The sequence below is a fragment of the Chionomys nivalis genome, chromosome 8 (assembly GCF_950005125.1).
Source record: "Chionomys nivalis chromosome 8, mChiNiv1.1, whole genome shotgun sequence".
Taxonomy (NCBI): Eukaryota; Metazoa; Chordata; class Mammalia; order Rodentia; family Cricetidae; genus Chionomys; species Chionomys nivalis.
Window position 1 is genome coordinate 66,135,705 of NC_080093.1, and position 18,668 is coordinate 66,154,372.

Sequence of the window (18,668 nt, forward strand, 5' to 3'; positions counted from 1 at the left end):
GGTAGAAACGAGTCTGGGGGTGAGACACAGCCAGCCAGAGTCTCTAAGTGGCCTCGGACAGTGAGATGTTGAGTAACTTGTTCAGGGCGACTTGACTCAGCTGAGGGAGAGCTAGGAACCGAGGCTGAGCCCTGAACTCTCAGCTACCTGCCATGCTGCTACTGAAATGCTCTCGTTTAGCGAGCTCTCACCGAAAGCTGCGTTCTCAAGTCGTCACAATTTTTAACTGTAACACATAGCACACAAGCCTCTGAAAGGAGAGAGATGCCCCCGGCTTTGAGAGCTGCTGAAGTTGGTCCCAGCCTTGCGTTTATTTAACATTTCAGTCTGTGTTCATTGTGGCTCTTCGCGTTAGTCTTGATTCTGACACAGCGCACACAGAAACTCATCTTAAGAAGTCAGGTTATTCGGTCAGCCATTGTCCCTTCTCGCCTGCTAAACTGTGCGGGCAGAGTGAGTGTCTCATTGGTCCCACTGGACCTTGGCCTGTCTGGAGGCTGAGATGAATAACTTTCTTAGGTCACACGGTTCCGGGCTCAGACCCAGACATGGGTCTGTCACCTCTAGGGTATGGCTGTGCTCTCTCGGCTCTGAAAGGGCAGTTCTAGCCACTTCTCAGAACGGCAGTGGTGAAGACTGGTGGGGAAAGTTCATCGTGGAAGTGTCCAGCTGTGGCTGTCACAGGAGCTGTCACAGGGTAGCTTAAGAGGACACCGATTCATCATGGTTCTGGAGGTCGGAAGTACAAAATGGAGTTCACCGGGCTCTGATCATGGTGTGAACAGGATCGGCTGGTCCTTCCTGGAGGTTCTGGGAGAATCTTTCCCCTGCCTGTCACGGTACCTGGAAAGCTCTGCCATCCCCTGGCTTTGGGCCCTTCTTTGGCAGAGTCAGCAATGCAACATCTTCTAGTCTCCTTTTTCTCTTTGACTCTTCCTTTGCACACGTGGTAAGAGTCTTCCTGCATCTCTTGGGCTGACCCCTATGTCCCCAGGGTAGCCTCAAATTTTGAAGTCAGCTTGTTAGCTGCCTTCATTTGACCTGCAACCCCAACACGCCTTTGCCATGCACTCGGACATAGTCAGGGGTTTCGGGATGATGTGGGCATCCTTGAGGCCATGACCGTGCTGACCACACACAGATAAAGTGCTTAGGGCGGTGTCTGTCTTCCTCAAAATGACAGTGATGGCCCTTGGCTTCATAATCCAAGCTGTGGCCACAGCAGCAGGAGGTGTCTCCTCAGGGACCCACTGTGCCACATGGTGTGATGGCACACGTCTTTAATCCCAGCACTCGGGAGGCAGAGGCAGCTGGATCTCTGTGAGTTCGAGGCCATCCTGGTCTCCACAGTGAGTTCCAGGACAGCCGGAACATAGTAAAAAAAAGCCCACTGTATCCAAAGCCACTGCGGCCCTCTCTAGGCCCTGCTGACTCAGCTGTTTAAGGAACTGTTTAGACACTTCTTAAGTCCACGGATACTTCTGGTGTCAGACCTCGGGCAGAACACCTCGTTATAAGTTATGTCATAGCCTCTTCATCCCCCATCTCAAGGGGGTCACTGTAGGTGAGAACCAAGTTAGATCATGTCTCAAAGAGCAACGCAAATGCCACCCTCCTGCCTCCCACACTATTTCTGGACACGGTATAATTGCTGCGTTCCTTGTAGGTTTCCAGGCCACCTACAGATGCAGAGTCTTGAGTCAGGCCAGACAAAACCAAGTTGGTCACTGTCTGGGCCTCAGCAGCAAGGCGGGAAGAGGAGGCATTTCTTAGAGGCAGATGCCATGTCCCCATAGAGAGTTTAGTCAGCTGGGTGTGGGGGGAGCAAACTGTGTGGTTTCTCGAGTAGATGCTACACTTGTAGCCTTTAAGGCTAGAAAGTTTCTTGAGTTCTTAGCAAGGACAAGTCAGAAGTGACAGGAGGGGTCATCTGGGGTTCATCACATCCTGGCTTTTATTAAGACGTTTGCTGAAGTTGAGGTCTCTGCATTTAGGACATCAGTCTCTAAAAGCATTTCTAGGCATGTCCAACCTGCAATCCAAGCGCTTTGGAGACTTCAATGCCGATGGAACTCAGTCTCCCGCCTTGCACCGTGCAAATTCCCTGGTATTTGCTTGCAGCCACTGCAGTGTAACTGATATGCGTTCTTTAGGAGAAAATCATGGCCATGCACCAGACACTGACTTCTTATTCTATTTTTTCAAGGAAAAGGCTGCACATAAACAATAGACCTCCTTTCTGAACACTGACCATAGAGAAAGCCACGCCCACATGAACAGGCCATGAACAAGGATGTCCATTGCTGCTCTGTTTGTTATAACAAAGAACTAATAAAATGAAAGACCTTTAGAAAAATAATGAAAAGAGATGGTTGTGGATTTGTTCCATAGGACCCTGAACAGCATGCAGAATTAGAAAATCCAATTAAATACATCATCAGGGGTTGGGAGGGAGTGCATGGCCCGGTCTCAGCGAGTAGGTTGTGGTACCCCCCCACCACCACTGTAAGGATGCTGTTTTGGAAGGCAGTATAATGCATTATTTGTGGATGTACAAGTATGCAAATAGAGTTCACTCGCATGATCAGGAGCCTACAAGCACCTCCCAGTCACTCCCTTCTTTTTAGGAATGGAATCTCACTGGGGAAAGAGGTGAATTGCTTTGCTGGTAATATTTTGTTGTTTGTTTTGCTTTGCTTTTTTGAGACTATGTACTTTTGGCTGGCCTGGAGCTTACTTTGTAGACCAGGCTAGCTTCAAACTCACAGAGATCTACTTGCCTCTGCCTCCTGAGTGCTGGCATTACAGATGTGTCTTTTACCACTCCTGACCTGATATTCTGATCTATCTTTCTTTCTTTCTTTCTTTCTTTCTTTCTTTCTTTCTTTCTTTCTTTCTTTCTTTCTTTCATTCTTCCTTCCTTCCTTCCTTCCTTCCTTCCTAACTTCCTAACTTCCTTCCTTCCTTTCCGACTTCAACAATATATACATGCACACATGTATGCACGCTTGCACATGTGTTCACACACCCAAATAAATACAATACAAAATTTTAACATTTTCAATAAAAAGCAGTAAGATCAGCATCCTTGTTGGTCTTGACCGTCAATCAGTAAGATAATGGGTCTCAAAGGTGTACTAGAATCTGGTGACCGCCATGGCTCCGAGGGAGTTCTGACCTGGGTTCAAATCCAGCTCACCTGCTGCGTGGGGTGAAGCGGGGCACACAGCTTTGATTGATCCTTCATTTCCCATAATCTCCATCTCACGGGATGAAAACTGTCGGTGAAAGGACCCAGCACACTGGGTTGCTGTGAGGATGAGCCCTCTGGAGACCCATTCAGAGTGTTCTGTATTTGACAATGCTCAGTAACTGGTTGGCATTGTTCCTGTTTGCCAGAGAAGGACCAGCTTCAGAAGTTCCATGTACGACAGTGCAGCATCACACACATGTCATAGTGTGGGACAGGTGTGACAAGGATGACAGGGGTGTCTTTCTTCTTTAAACAATATTACAAGTGTGTGTGTGTGTGTGTATGTGTGTGTGTGTGTGCATTCCATGGTGTATGTGAGTGTAAGTGTACATATGTTCTGATCTATGCGAGGCCAGAGAACAGCTGTCAGTACTCAGCTCTCACCTTCCATCTTGCTGAGGCAGTAGCTCCCTTGTTTTGGCTGTACTCTGTAGCCCAGGCTAGCCCTTGAGCTTTTAGGTCTCCACGATCCATCCTATAGTAGGAGTGCTGGGGTTATAGATGTGCACCACCACATCCAGCTTCTTACTTGGGTCTGGGGATGGAACTCGGGGCATCGGGCTTACAAAGCAAGCACCTTTTACCCGCTGAGACACCATCTCACGGTGTCTTTTGTTTAGGGAACTCATGAGGTTCTGAGCTTCCCTGGCTTACAGATAGGAAGCAGGGGGTCTTGGAAACAGAGCGACTGGGCTCCCTGCTGTAGGGTACCCTTTTCTGTAGCTGGGAACTGGATAGCCCTTGGGGTTTCCAGGAAGACAGAACTTGGAATGAGGTTTTCATAAATTAGAATCAGGAGAACAAGGGTCACCTGGTGGTGATCTCTACAAGGAAAATGAACTGAGAACCACATTCTAGGCAAACAGATTACGCCCGGAGGCCCAGGAGGTCAGGAGAACAGTATATATTTGTATATAGTTTGCAAAGTGGAAAGTAAAACTGAAAAGAGGTGAGCTCAAGGAGAAGGGACTTTCAGAGAGGAAATGCTGGACAGCCCAGAAGTAGAGGCTTCTGCTGAGAAAAGACCATTGATCCTTGTGTCTTTCTCACAGGCTGAGGGTGAAGTGACCGTGGGTAGCCCAGCGATGCTCCAACCCTGGACGTGTGTGTGTGTGTGTGCGCGTGTGTGTATTTGTGTGTGCGTGTGCACGTGCGCTCTGGGCTCTCACAACTTCTCGGGACATGTATCCCAGGCCTGGTTGACCTCTTTCTGAGAGGCCTCATTTCCAGGATGAGCAGGAGAGGATGTCATGTTGGAGGCAGGCAGTGGGCCCAGGAGCCAGCAGAACTTTCTATCAGCTCTCTGCTCTTTAGTGTCGGGGTTGGGGGCACTGGAAGGGCGAACAGGCAGTACATATGGTACCTGGTGAAAGTGTTTAGTTACTGGAGGAGCTGTTCCTGCTGGGTTAGATGTGGGAAGCGGGGTGCCAACCCTTCTAAGCAAATGCCCTGACAAGAGACCCTCCAGTCTGGTCATATTTACTTTTTCTTTCTTTCTTTACTTGTCTGTCTGTCTGTCTGTCTGTCTATTTTGAGGTATGCGCTTATGCGCTTGTTCATGTACATACATGTATGTATAGAGGCCAGAAACTGACATTACATGTTTCTTTCCTCAAACACTCTCTCTCTACCTATGTTCCAAGAGGGCCTCTCACTGGCCTGGCGCTCACTGGCTGTACTAGACTGGATGACCACTGGCCTTCTGGGATCCGTCTGACTCCACCCTCCCAGCATGGGGTTGCTGTGAAGCCTTGGCTCCTGGAGATCCAGACCAGCTTGAGAGAGGAAGTGAGGAGTCTGGGCCACCGAGTCTCTGTCCACTTCAGGCTGTGAGAGCCGGGGATGCAGACCCTCAGGCAGTAAGCCCTGGCCTATCTGCGCAGGTGCCTCCTGCAGAGGGCCAGAAGGCCAGGTCCCAGTTTCCACCCCGCGTCTGCCAGGTTGGCGAGTCTAGACATTTGACACGTCATGCACCGGAACTATTTTCCTGCCGGGTGAGCATGTTGTCAGGCCTGTGCCATCACCCATGTTCTGGCTGTGGTCAGATGTTATTTTTCTCCTGTCTTTTTCAGTCAAACGTTACCAGTGTGGGACAGCTCAGCCTTTCCCGAGGGAGGGATGGATGGTGTTATGTCATGTCTAAGGACGCCATGTTTACAAATTCTTCCGTGTCCTGACCTTTGCTCTGTTGGAAGGTGGAACGCAGGGTGGTGGGTACAAGAGTGAGAAAAACATAGGGAACTAGAGCAGAGTGCCTGGGGCCCACCGGCACCCTGCTGCTCCTGAAATGGCTGGGAATCTTCTTAGATGACAGACCCTACCTTGCCGCCCTCCTTCCTCTGTTCATTTGAGGGCATTGGGTGTCACATGATAAATCTAAATTATGGAATAGGTTAATTAAATCTAAATTATGGAATAGGTTAATGATCCATCATGGAGCAACACACACCCACATACACACACGCGCGCACGCATACACACACACACACACACACACACACACACGCACAGAGGCCAACAGAGGTCACCCAAGGGCATCAGGTATCCTCTTCTGTCATCACTGTGCCTTATTCCTTTGAGGCAGTGTCTCTCCCTGACCGTGAAGCTCACATTTTTCTTCTAGCCAGGAAGCCATCAAGCCCTAGCGATCCCCTCATCTCTACCGCTCCCCAACACTGGGGTTGCGGGCGTGCATAGGACCATGCTCAGTTTGTCAGCAGTGCTGGGATCTGAACTCGAGTTCTCTTGGCTGTAGAGAAGGCACTTTTACTCATGGAGTCATCTCTGAGCCCCCTTGACACAGAATTTCTAAGATCAGGATACTTTCTACCACATAAACACTACAAACATCTGCATTCTTTCGTTTTACTGTGAATATTCCTTTAAAGTAGAATATGATCTCCACCTCTGAAAGTCACCCAATGGGAGCATGTCTTTAGAAACTGTCTGTGAGTGCCAAGAGCATCTGAAAAGAAAGAGATCTGATGTTCTCTTTGCCTTTCTGTGGCTGTGATGTAACACTGTTACCAAAAGCAACTAACTCGGGGAAGGAAAGGGTTTATTTCGGTTGGCACTTCTAGGTCACAGTCCATCAGTGAGGCAAATGAGGACAGGAGTTCAAACATGAAGAGCAGAACCCATGGAGGAGCACTGCGTATTGGCTCTCTCTCTCTCTCTTTCTCTCTCTCTCTCGCTCTTTTTCTCTCACACTCTCTCACTCTCTTGCCCTGGTTCGCGCTCAGCTATCTTTCTTACACGGCCCAGGTCCATTTGCTTGGGGATGGTACCACAGAGGCTGGCCTCTCCTGTATCAATCAAGACATTTGTCACAGACGTGGCCACAGGCCCATCTAATCTGTGCAGTTCCTCTGCTGAGGTTCCCGGTTCCCAGGTGACTCTAGGTCGTGTCAAGTTGACAATAAAAATTAACCAGCATACTTGGCAACCTAACATTTGGTCTGAAACTAAGCCTTGAATTAGGGGGAGAGAAAGCAATGTCACTAGGTCAGTGACATCCAAGTATCGTGCCAATGGCAAGTTTCCTTGTTATTATAGTTTTAAAAATTCTCTTTCTTGGGGCGGGGGGACGGGTGGAAATAGTTCACAGGTTAAGAGCACTGGCTGCTCTTCCAGAGGTACTGAATTCAATTCCCAGTACCCACGTGGTGGCTCACAACCATCTATAAGTGCAGTCCCATGAGATACAATACCCTCTTCTGGTGTGCAAATGTCCATGTAGATGAAAAACACCTAGATATAGATATAGATAGAATACAAAAATACAGAAATCTTTAAAAAAGATTCTCTTTCTTAGGAAACCATCCCTAATGGCATTTGGGATGAAGGAGCACTTGTACGTAGCTTACTCCAGCTCAGAGAGGTGCGTGAGTGTGTGTATGTGTGTGTATTCACATATATGTAAATAATGAGGCAAACAGAACAGGGACAGAACACAAAGGTGGGTGAATCAGGGCAAAGGGTGTACCTGGGAGTGAAAGGGGTTTGGATGAGTTTTTCTACTCTGTGGTAGAGTAAAGCCATCCACACTCAGTGGAAAGCAAGCTTCAAATCTTGAACTTTTCCTCGGAGAGTGGTAAGTATGATGTGGCTCTTTCTCACAGTGTTGGGCAACCATACTGGCATGGCAGCCCTGTCAGCCAAGAAAGAGATCACACAGTGATCAATGGACACCCTGCGGTGGCTGTGTGGTAGCTGTGAGGTCAGGGAAGTTAAAGGCATCCCAGTGCATTTTCAGCGTGGCTGTGCACAGCTTAAAGATGACTGTAATTAGAGGTGAGCTATTGCAAGTTGAGAAGCCAGGGTTCTTTGCACTATTCTTGTTTTTCCTGAAGATTAAAATTTTCAAATAAAATATTTTTAAAAGAGGAATTCAAAACAGACAGTCCACTCATCTTGGCAATTTCTTTTCTAGAAGTATAACGTAAGAAAATAATCTGAGATGAATAAAAATACGCTCTGAAAGCCAGTAGCTGAGGTGAGAACGTTGGTAAAACATTAGGAATCAGCTAAAAGCCAAGAGCTGCCCACGGCTCCCTAAACAGCTGGAGAAAGGAGGAGACAGAGCTTGGCGGGTCAGGACAGGGATTTCAGGCGGAAGGGAGCGTGCACAGGGTGGCCACACCACTGCAGAGAGTCCGAGGAAGGTCCGTGTGTGACTGTGTCAGACCGTGAGATGGTAGAACCAGATGTTCCTTGTGGAGATCAAAGCCAGAAGCGAGATCAACACTGGAGGTAGGTGTATCATTAGCGGGTCCTGCCATGGGCCACGAGAGATGATGGAGGCTTGGCCTTGGTACAGGCACTGTGGAGTACTCAGTTTGGAAACAGAATTGGCCTCATGGTGAAGGTGAGATCAAAGTAGTATCCAGAGGAATCCCAAGGTTCTCATGTGTTCTGAAGGCATTGTCCTAGGAGAGGGGTGGGCAGCAAGGACAGGGGCCTCTGAAAGTTGCGGGTATTTAGCTTTGACAGAGAGGCCAAACAGGCAGTTGGATATTTAGCCTTCAGTAGAGGAGTAAGGGACTAGATATGTAATCTTGTTTGGGGTGAGAAGTTTTTCTTTTCTTTTTCTACCTTTTGTTATTTTCCATAATAAAATGTGAAAGAATGTTGTCGGGTTCTTCCTCTTTTTTTAAAAAATAATTTAAGCAATAGTCTTTTGCTTTTCTGACCTAGTCAGATAAGGAGACAGCTGACATCAGCAGGTCCTTACCTAGGAGAGCATAAAGAACCTGACTCCACATGTAATACCCCGAGTTTTGGCTCCCATCCAAGGCCTGGTTATTCAGAAGAGCGGAGAACTGGGAACTAAATGGCAAGTCCACAGAGATGTGGGTCTGGCCATGACGGGGGACGGCTCCTTGTCCCCCACAGCACCTGCTTCTCCCCACCTCCACCCTGCGGGTAGTACACCAGCTCTGACCTGGGGGACTTCAGCACCTTGTGCAGCAGATGCATGGGGATGTGCCGGAGGTGGATCTGTGTCCCCACTAGAGGTACCAAGTTCATTGCCAGCCACTTCTCGCAGGCCATGGTGAGCTGCTCTTCCTTGTACTGAGGAGGCAAAATAGGAAGGTGCTGGATAAAACATGCTTGGTTCCCAGCCCCCTCTGCTGGCTTGCAGCGACACTGCGTGCAGATATGCCCCATTTCCACACAAACTCTACTGGGGTGGGGACCGGGGTAGGAGTGAGGGAAGGTTGGGAGTGTGGAGGGGTGGGGTGGTGAAGCATGGTCACAACCATCAGAGGATTGAACTCCATCGATTTAAACCACTCTCTGTGAGGTCAGTTCCCAGTTATCCCTATGGCACCGATGGAGAAACTGAGGTTCCAAGGTGCCTTCTTTAGTAACTGGTCCAGCTACTGTTCAGACTGCCTGAGCAGAGGCTTGTGTGCTGAAGACCCTGGGCTGCCTTCAGTGACTCCACTGCAAGTCTAAAGAAGCCTAACCCAAGCCGGGCGGTGGTGGCACACGCCTTTAATCCCAGCACTTGGGAGGCAGAGGCAGGCGAATCTCTGTGAGTTCGAGACCATCCTGGTCTACAAGAGCTAGTTCCAGGACAGGCTCCAAAACCACAGAGAAACCCTGTCTCGAAAAACCAAAAAAAAAAAAAAAAAAAAAAAAAAAGAAGCCTAACCCATGTGGAGTTCAGAGGCTACGCCAGCATGCATTCTTAGAAGCAAGAATGAAAAGACAGGATCTGTAGGGGAGGTGGGCACCAAGTCCCACTCTAGAAGCTATTGGCTGTTGATAGCTGCTGGGAGAGAGACTTTTTAAATCTGTGACCCCTGGTAAGTCAACCAGTCTCCAACAGCGTAAGGACAGCACAAACTGTACTCAGTGGGTTTTAAGCAAGCTAACAGAGGACACTAATTTTGGTGGTTAGGGAAAAGGAAGGATGTGGGAGAAGATGGAGGATGGGGTGAATATGGTTAATACACTGTAAAAAATTGTCAAAGAGGAGTTTGAGGCCAGCCTGGTTTACAAGAGCTAGTTCCGGGATGGGCACCAAAGCTACAGAGAAACCCTATCTCGAAAAACCCAAAAAAAAAAAAAAAAAAAAAAAAATTGTCAAAGAGCTGGTAAAAATGAGAGAGGGGAAAAAAGGAAATGTGAAAAGGGCTCCTAGAACCAGGGATCTTGAAAGGATCTTGGTAGACCTTGCATGTCCTGAGGACATGGGTTGAGAAGGTCTTGGCAGACCTTGCATGTCCTAAGGACATGGGTTTTTCTGGGCTAAAGACTTGCTGAGAAATGGCAGCCAGAACACAAGGATGTTACCAAGAGTGACTTTCTAGTGCTGTGTATGGAGTGACTGAGAACTAGGTGGTTCTTTGGCAGACACTGGTATATTTCTTAGATACAGCATCATGACATGCTGGCTATGGGTAACTGTTGCCCTGAAATCCCACGGTGTGCCACTTGTCAGTGAGCGGTAGATGCGAGGCAGGGGATTGGAATCAGGAGGGAAGGCTTGGGAATCAGCACTGGCCTTCAGCGGTTAGTGCCCTGAGCAGTGGCTTGTCATGTCCACGGCCCTCTGATAGCGAGAGCTGCATCGCACTACTGTTCCCAACAGTGACTGATTGGACCCAGGTGGGATAAGAACTCATGGTCTCGGCTGTGTTCTAGAAGGTATTTGCTGCCTTGGTGAAAAGGTCATCTAGAAACTGTTCTTGAATCCCAAGATTAAGGCTTTTCAAGCTATTTTCTTGCTCATGCATCTTTAATTTCCTTCCTTCCTTCCTTCCTTCCCTTTCTAAAGTTAAGTATTTCTACTCTTGAGTTGGTGCTTTTGAGTAGCCATGCTAGAGTTCAGCCTCATGGATGACATCCAGGGCCCGGGTGCTCTTAAAGTTCTGGCATCCCAGGACCCGTATACCCCACCCCACCATCCTCACCTTGCAGCCGGCCAAATAGAAGTTCTTGATGGTGCTCGGCATGAGTCTGTTCAACATCATGGTGACACACCTGTGGAGAGAAAACTGTTGGTACTGACAGCCCCATGTGCTGTCAAAGGAGGATGGGCAGAGACTTTAGGTCAGCTCGAGGGTGGCGGCAGAGACCTCTCACCGGGAAGGGAAGGGAGCCCTTATTTTAGGAATTTGAGGCCTGTTCTAAGAGCTCCGGGCTAAGAGAGGGAGATCAGATGGCAAGTGAGCAGCCTCTTTAGCAGAAAGTAGCATCATGACCTGGAGCCAGAGAAGTTTTGCCAAGATGGCCTCTGGGTGCCCTCCTCTCCAAGGCATTTTCTTCCCGACACACTGCTAGATAGCCTCAAATATTATTCTCTCCTGTCCACAAACAGATTATAACAGTACCTTTCTGATAAATATCTCAGTTCCTTCTCATAACCAGGCCTGATTTCCACTGACCGATTCTTCAACCAAAATTCTATCTACTGATCACGCACTGTGTGCCTGATACTGGCCCAGGACTTTGGTGTACAAGGAACATAGCTAATGGCCAATGGGAAGACACATGTCATTTATTAAGTACACACTTGAACAGATTATCATGCTGTTATAATTGGCTAGGGGTTAGGAGACATATGTCCAAACTGCAGCTCAACACATTCGTAGATGACATGGTGTCTCCATGTCAAAAGGTTGGACACCCTAGGGCTAATAAGGCTAAAGCACAAGGTACCATGGGTATGCAGGAAAGAGGAAATCGGATTGTACTTTAATCAGAAAAGCGATCGGAAACGGAAAGAGTGGAATTTAGAACCTGAAACAGCAGGACAAAGAAGTGATTGGGGCTGGGATTGAGGGGCTGGTATTCTGAGAGAGGAAAAAGCACGTGCGAAGGCCAGTGGCAGGAGCAAGTGCCAATCAGAAAGGCAAAACAGGGATGACAGAACTGACGTGCAGAGAGAGGGAAGGATGAAACCAAAGCGAGCTGGAGGTAGAAGGTGGCATCTCGGAAGTATCTGTCCCTTAACCGTTTTATCTGATGTTAGGTCACTTCCAGGCATGAGGCACGCTCGCCTTACCAAAGAGGGCACAGAGGGCAAGCAGCCGCAGCTCTCAGGGCATCTTTGGGGCTCATTAACACCCCGTGGTTAGAGTAAAACCAGCCGGGATTCACCTAAAGTCTAATCGGGGACTTGCATTTATGGATGACGTTTCTGTGTCTGAGTGTACAGGTGTGTGAAGGCCAAGGCATGCATTTGGGATTTCAAGGACAACTTGCAGAAGTCAGTTCATTCCTTCCATCTTGGGGGTTCCTAGGGTTCAAACTCAGGTTCTGGGGTTTGGTGGCATGCATCTTTTCACTCTGAGCCGTCTCACTGGCCCCACATAGTCTAAACATATCCATCTGTGAAGCCAGAGTGTCCAGTGAGTAGGGGGCTCCCCAGCCCATGCCTCCAGAGAACGGCTTCCGTGACGTCTATTTTGCTGTGGCACCTTTGCCAACGTGAAAAAGAACAGAGTCGCTGTCCATTTTCTCTTTAGCAATCACTGAGAACCCTGAAGATGCCCACAACAGCTGCGCCTCTCTGAGCTGTTTTCTTTCTCTTGATTGATAGGCAATTTTAACTCCATGTCACTCCTGGAGTTGCCTCTAGCTTAGCGGCTAGGACATTCAGAGCTGAGTGTATGGTGCACCTATGCTGTGGTAGACAAGTTTCAGTTTATCTGTCTTTGTTTTTCTTTCTCCCTAAAAAAAAAAAAAAAAAAAAAAAAAAAAAAGGCAAATTAAAGGCATCCGGTTGTTTTTATTTTATGTACTGATTTTAAAGCCTTTGCTAGAATGAGGTAAGAAATAACCAGCAAATGAGTAAATTACCTGGCTATGACCAGATTGCCCTCTACCTTGTGTTCTAGGATGGCCTCACTACTGCCAGGAGACTTGTTCCCTCAGGGCTGGGCGTGAGGACAGGAGAACCCTGTGCTGAGTTGATTCTAGGCCTACAGTAGTCTTGTTATCAGACGTAAGGGTCACAGTCTGAGTCCCAAGCCAGGTGCAGCCACCCAGCCTCAAGAAGCCAACTAAAAGAGCCAAATTAAAAGTAGAGGGCAGAAAAAAGAGATTTCTTCTGTTAATAATTAAATTTATTATTTATTTATGTGGGCACATTGGGAAAGAGAGATGAGATACAGTGAGCCATACCACCCCAAGTCTGTCTTTGGGGTCCCAATGTGACGTTAAAGTTTAACTGGGAGGCTCTGCCCACCACGGACACATCACTGCCTGGGCTTTAGGCTCATCCCATATGGTTGTGTGGCTGTGTGACAAGTTCTCAGGACTGTGTGGGATCTTTTTCAGGGATACAAGATTCCCTCACCCCAACGGCTGGCACCTTTTTCTTTTCTTGGCATGAGATTCTTTGAGGAAATTTTCGTTTCTTTGAAGTCCATTGTTTCTGTAGTCTGACAGACTGAGAGGCACAAATGTCTTTTTAGAATATCTTCATTTCCGCCGGGGCCTATTAGAATTCCCTACCTTCTGTTTTAACACTCCTGGTTCCTAAGATTGCAAAACCATCAGTTCTCATCTTCGTGATTCTTGGGCTTCTTTTCTCTCTGAGCCTAGCTCAGGTCCTCTCTTCCTCTCAGCTCCACCTTCAGTACCAACCTCTCACAGTGCCCCAAGTGCTAAGCCCACACCGCAGAGGGTTCCTGCTTAACCATTCTTCATGCTTCCGGTCCCCCATTCTGCTGACTAACCCAAGTGGAGGAAGTTGCTGATAGGACCTCTGAGGTCCTCTATGACCCGGGATCACCCTAAACTCCGGGTTCACCTTTTCCTTCCTGTTCTGCTCCAGCTACCCTGAGTCGTCTTGTGACAGCAACTCATCTATGATCCCAGTCCAGGCACCAGCGCAGACATCAGTGCGAGAGCCTGTGCGGCATCACCAGGTGACACACATGTGCACAGATCCCATCCGCAAAAGACCTCCAGAGTGTCTGATTCAGACCTAAGCAGCTAGCAGGGTGATTGCTCATGAACCAGGACCTCAGCCGGGGTAAGCTGCAGCGTCTCATCTGGTGCCTGAAGTCACCATGCCGTAAGAGTGACCATAAGCCGTAAGAGTGACCTGGGGGCACCGTTGTCCTCCTTCGTGAGCATGTATGCATGCATGCGTACTCATGCGTACCACGCTCATGACTAACCAACCCCTATCAGTCACACCATCAGCTTCTCGAACACAGGCTCAGCTGTGCGGCAGGCCCGACCTGACCTCCAACCTAGAATGCTAAGCTCTCTGGGGTCATCTGAAGAACCTGGGGCAGGCCTCATGTGCCCAGGCTCATGAGCAGGTCAAGAGACTTGGCTCGTTATGGCTACAGTTCTTCCTGTTCTGACACGCAGACCAAAGCAGGGGAGGAGGCAGGAGAACAGAGGACCTGCTCTTCTTGGCTCATCCTTGGAGGAGGCAGGAGCTTGACACTAATGCTCACACAGGTGGCTTCCAAGTGTCAGAGTTAGGATGGTGGTGGGTGGAGCCTGAAGGTAGCTAGAGGCCCGCTTCAAGAGGAAAGCCACCCTCCCCACACGTGGGCCTGGGAAACAGCTGCTCAGTAACGATCCAAGTAAGCGAGCTGTGCTTCCGCGGCTGTCACACGAACCAGTGAGGCCGGCGGTTCTCAACCTGTGGGTGGCGACCCCCGGGTGTCACATATCTTGAGTATTAGATATTTACATTAGGATTCATAACAGTGGCAAATTACAGTTATGAGGTAGCAACAAGATAATATTACAGCCGGGGCCACCGCAACATGAGGTGCTGTATTAAAAGGTTGCGCCGTTCGGAAGGTTCAGAACCATGAGACTAGGCTGAGCTAAAGTGGGTATCAGCTATGTCATAAGGAGGATGGGAAGTCTCAGGCAAACTCTGACCCTCCCATCCATCATTGCCTGCATAGCCAAGGCCAGCTTCCTCAGACAACCGCAAAACAACACACCAACTAATTCTGACTTCAGGGGCCTCGCCTCCCATGAGGAACAACTACATGGCCCTGCAAGTCTGGTCATACGAACGTACTGGAGGACTTTCTCAGACCCCAAACCCCTCTTAGTGTCTCTCCTGCAGGTTAGCCCTGACCTCTGAGCCCCTAAAGAATCCTTGGCTTGTGGGGCATCTGTATCCCCAATAAGGCTCTGAGAAGCTACAGTTGGAGAACCTGACCTGAGACTTCCTCTGGTACCCCGGGAATGGGGTAATGGCTCAGAAACATAGGTAGAATTGAATCTGAATGTGTGGCCTCTAAAATTAGTAAGTGAAATCCTTCCAGATTCCCCAGGAATCTCCGTCCTCTCCAGGGCAGCTGGTGTCTTCTCTTGGCTTGGGTGGGATATTCATTCACTTATACTAACTGGCGTTTGTCAAGGAGCTATGGTACTTCCTTGTAATCCAAGCACTCAGGAGGCTGAGGCTGGAAGATTGCTAGTTCAAGGCCAGCCTAGGCTATACAATATGAACTTGTCAGCTATAGCCCAAAAACTCACTGGGGCTTGGGGAGGTTAAATGAGCCAGGCAGACCACCTAGGTCTCTGGACCGAATTGCATCACAGTTGCATATGGAATCAGACAGCCACACAAGTCCATTCCAGGCCTGTCTTCAGGACCAAACGGATTCAGAAGGTATCTATCCCTGCAACTTGGAGAAGGAACAGGACAGTCAAGAAAGACAAATCCCACACAGGGATTTCCACCTGACGCAGGTACCCGTTCATAGGCGTCAACACACAGGGGAACTTGGAGATATGCTAAAAGGGAGATTTCAGGAGTGCCTTTGCTTGTCACAGGCACAAATTGTCCTTGAAGCCAATCCTATCCAGCCTGGGTAAGTAACATTTGTGAGCTGCTGACTTCACTCCACCCTGCTTGACTCATTTCCTGTGTTGTGGGGATTTTTGAGCCATAGGCTTGCAAGTGCAACTGCTTGCCCATTGGTCCTTTTCTGCTTCCTTGGCATCCCAGAGAAGCCTAAGAAACAGTTCTGGGAGGAGCAGAGGCATGAATGAGGGCGGAATTAGCGGCCCTCCCACCCCAACCCCCAGCCAGGGCCCTAGAAGTGACAACATGGCTCCCTCACCCAAGCCAAGTGGGATAGCGTGGTGAAGAACGGCAGGTCTGAGGTCCTGGCTGCTCTCCTTGGAAGCAAGTTTGTGTCTCTCCGGCCCCAGCCTCCTCACTAGGACAGCTAGATCAGGAATACTGCCAGCTCTCAGGGCTGCTTGCGGGGTGCGCGGGGAGAGTGATGGGGAGATACAGAAAGCCAAGAACCGTGTCTGACCATGGCCAACGCACCGTCTCCAGGCTTTGGGGCCACTGTCCCCTAGCCCTCAGCAAATCCCAGGCAGCGATTAGGGCATGAGGATTTACAGTTTATGACACAAACTACTGAGGCACGTCGTGAATGGGCAGCTCACTGCAGAACTAAACCGGTCTTCACTGCTTGCTCACACAGCTGCTCTCAAGTCTGCAGAAAGAGCACTTTGATAACTGGGGGCTGGTGACCAAGCCCCACTGGACTATGTCACTCAAGGCAGAAGTACTGAGACATGCCCTCAGGGTCTCAGGTGATACAGGCTCCAGGACCCAGGTGACTTCAGGATGCAGAAGCCTTAACATGGATCTTAATTCTCCTGGTCCTCCTCAGGCTCCATGAGCTCACCTACTGGGCAGTCAGACCAATCAGCAGCCCAGGCAAGAAGGCCATGCCCCAAAGTGGACGCTGGGATATGGCCACATCTGATCTTCATCTTTACATTCATACAAACGAATTTTAAATTACATTAATCGACTTGGTGGGCGAGAGAGAAATATGCATGCCACCGTGCGCATGTGGGGGTCAGAGGACAACTTGAGGGAGTTAGTCCTCTACCTCCGCCATGTGCGTCTTGGTGATTAAATTCAGGTCACCAGGCTGTGGCACGTGCCTGTACCATCTGGGGTGCTCGCTGGCCCGATCTTTCCATTTTTCCCCTTCAAAAAAAATTTACGATGCCTAGATGCAACATTCTTCACAATTAAAAAATATTTTCAAGAATAAAACAAGGTTTTATCTGAAGTGAAAGGTCTGAGGACAGGAAGAAGTAAGGAAGACAGCTTAGGAGTGTGTGTACTTAATGGGGAAAGGTTTTAATTCCTAGGTGAAATCAGGTAAAATCGATAAGAGAACCAGGTTCGAAGGAAGTCACTTTGCATACCTGCAAAATCTCTTCCCATGGTAGGATCTCCCCACTTGTAATTCATTCCTGGGAATCAAGAATCACTTGACCGACATACACAAACATAATGGGGGATATCATAAACACCTAATACATCAGTGTCGATGCCTATTTCTGGGTTCTAAGTCATGCTTGGTACAAAGGGAACTCCAAGGAAGAGGAACATTTCATGAAATGAGCTGCAAAGAATACTCCCAGATCGCACAGCATGTCCCTCCTGCTATCCTTACTTTTTAAATAGGCAGTTGAACTGGAGGATGTGAGCAGAAGCCAGCACGCCCAGCACATTGTCCACGTTCATCTCCACTTCGTTCATGTAGAGGTTCTTCAGGGCCAGGGCGAAGGCTGGGGAGGCAGCGGCAGACCGGGAGCCATTAGTGTGGGATTTGTGTGCCCACCCCGGAGTCTCACTACTGCAGCAGGGAGTGGGTGGAGATGTTTGGAGGAATGGTGAGTGCAGACTTGGGTGTAGACTACCTAGGCAGATGACCCCCTCGACCTGCAGCCTCCTAAGGAAGCCGAGAATGAAGGTAAGGAAGGCAGATCCTCCTTTGAGCCTGTCTTCAGAGTTTGCGTGTCAGATAACCCCAAGGCTAGCATGTCCCCCAGCCTGTCTTCCCGAACCTGGGGTCCATGGCCCCACAGGAATGTGTCTACTTGACTCTGTGAAGAATGCTACATACAGGCAGGTGGACTTTTTCTTCTCTAGATCCCCGACATGGAGCTGAGTGATGGATTTTCCTTGGAGTCTGAGAACTTCAGAAGAGGCCAGGCCGTTCTGGACAGAGCCAGGGTAACTTAGTGATTTAGAAACCAGACTGCCAGCCAGGCGGTGGTGGCACACGCCTTTAATCCCAGGACTCGGGAGGCAGAGACAGGCGGATCTCTGTGAGTTCGAGGCCAGCCTGGTCTACAAGAGCTAGTTCCAGGACAGAAACCAAAAGCTATGGCTAGAGGTCAGATGGACCCGGCCTCCTTTAAACACAACATGTGCCAACAGAGCACTGCTATGCTGATGAAGTATACTATGAGGACCACAAGCTGTGTTGGTGCTCCAGGGCACTATCTGTAGTGCTCCCTGACCTACATACCTACAGACCTGTGTCATCACAGCGTGTCATGCAAGCTGTGCTCACACAGATGACTGATTGGGAAACCTGGGGGAAAGGTTGAACACTCTGCAGGAACCTTCTACTGCTGCTGGAAGCCAGCCAACGGGGACCAGTGTGTGTGTGTGTGTGTGTGTGTGTGTGTGTGTGTGGTAGGGGAGTACATCAAGTGCTGTTTGGGAAAAGGGTAGGTCCATGGATGTTCCTATACCCTACAGGCATGAGTTCAGTAAGGTAGCTTCCCCCAGGTCTGAGAAGCCTGAACATCTTTCCCTTCATGTATCTTGTCCTCTGACCAGTGACCACATTGATCTTTCTGATTTCCTCTGTTTTTCCTAGTATCCCAGCCTTCTTGGTCCTTCTTTCTCGGCACTGTTCATCTCTGTCTCTTTCTGTCTCTGTCTCTGTCTCTATCTCTCTCTCTCTCTCTCTCTCTCTCTCTCTCTCTCTCTCTCTCTCTGTGTGTGTGTGTGTGTGTGTATGTGTGTACGCGTGTGTAAGTCAGGGGTTGCTGTCAGGTGTCTTGTCAATCATTCTTCACCCTATCTATTTTGAGGCTGGGCCTCTCACTGAATCTCATTACTTTGGCTCAGCGGGCT

General features: G+C 49.0%; 1 protein-coding gene across 2 annotated transcripts in view; it reads right to left on the reverse strand.

Annotated features, from left to right (window-relative positions):
• Btbd16 (BTB domain containing 16) overlaps positions 1 to 18,668 on the reverse strand; it is a 50,791-nt gene that overhangs the window by 16,721 nt on the left and 15,402 nt on the right. For both annotated transcript variants that reach the window (XM_057779542.1, XM_057779541.1), the window contains exons 6-8: positions 17,191 to 17,305; positions 10,678 to 10,747; positions 8,697 to 8,827 (exon numbers count right to left, since the gene is read on the reverse strand). In XM_057779542.1, coding sequence (XP_057635525.1) covers positions 8,697 to 8,827; positions 10,678 to 10,747; positions 17,191 to 17,305 — 316 coding nt within the window. The remainder of the gene's footprint in view (positions 1 to 8,696; positions 8,828 to 10,677; positions 10,748 to 17,190; positions 17,306 to 18,668) is intronic.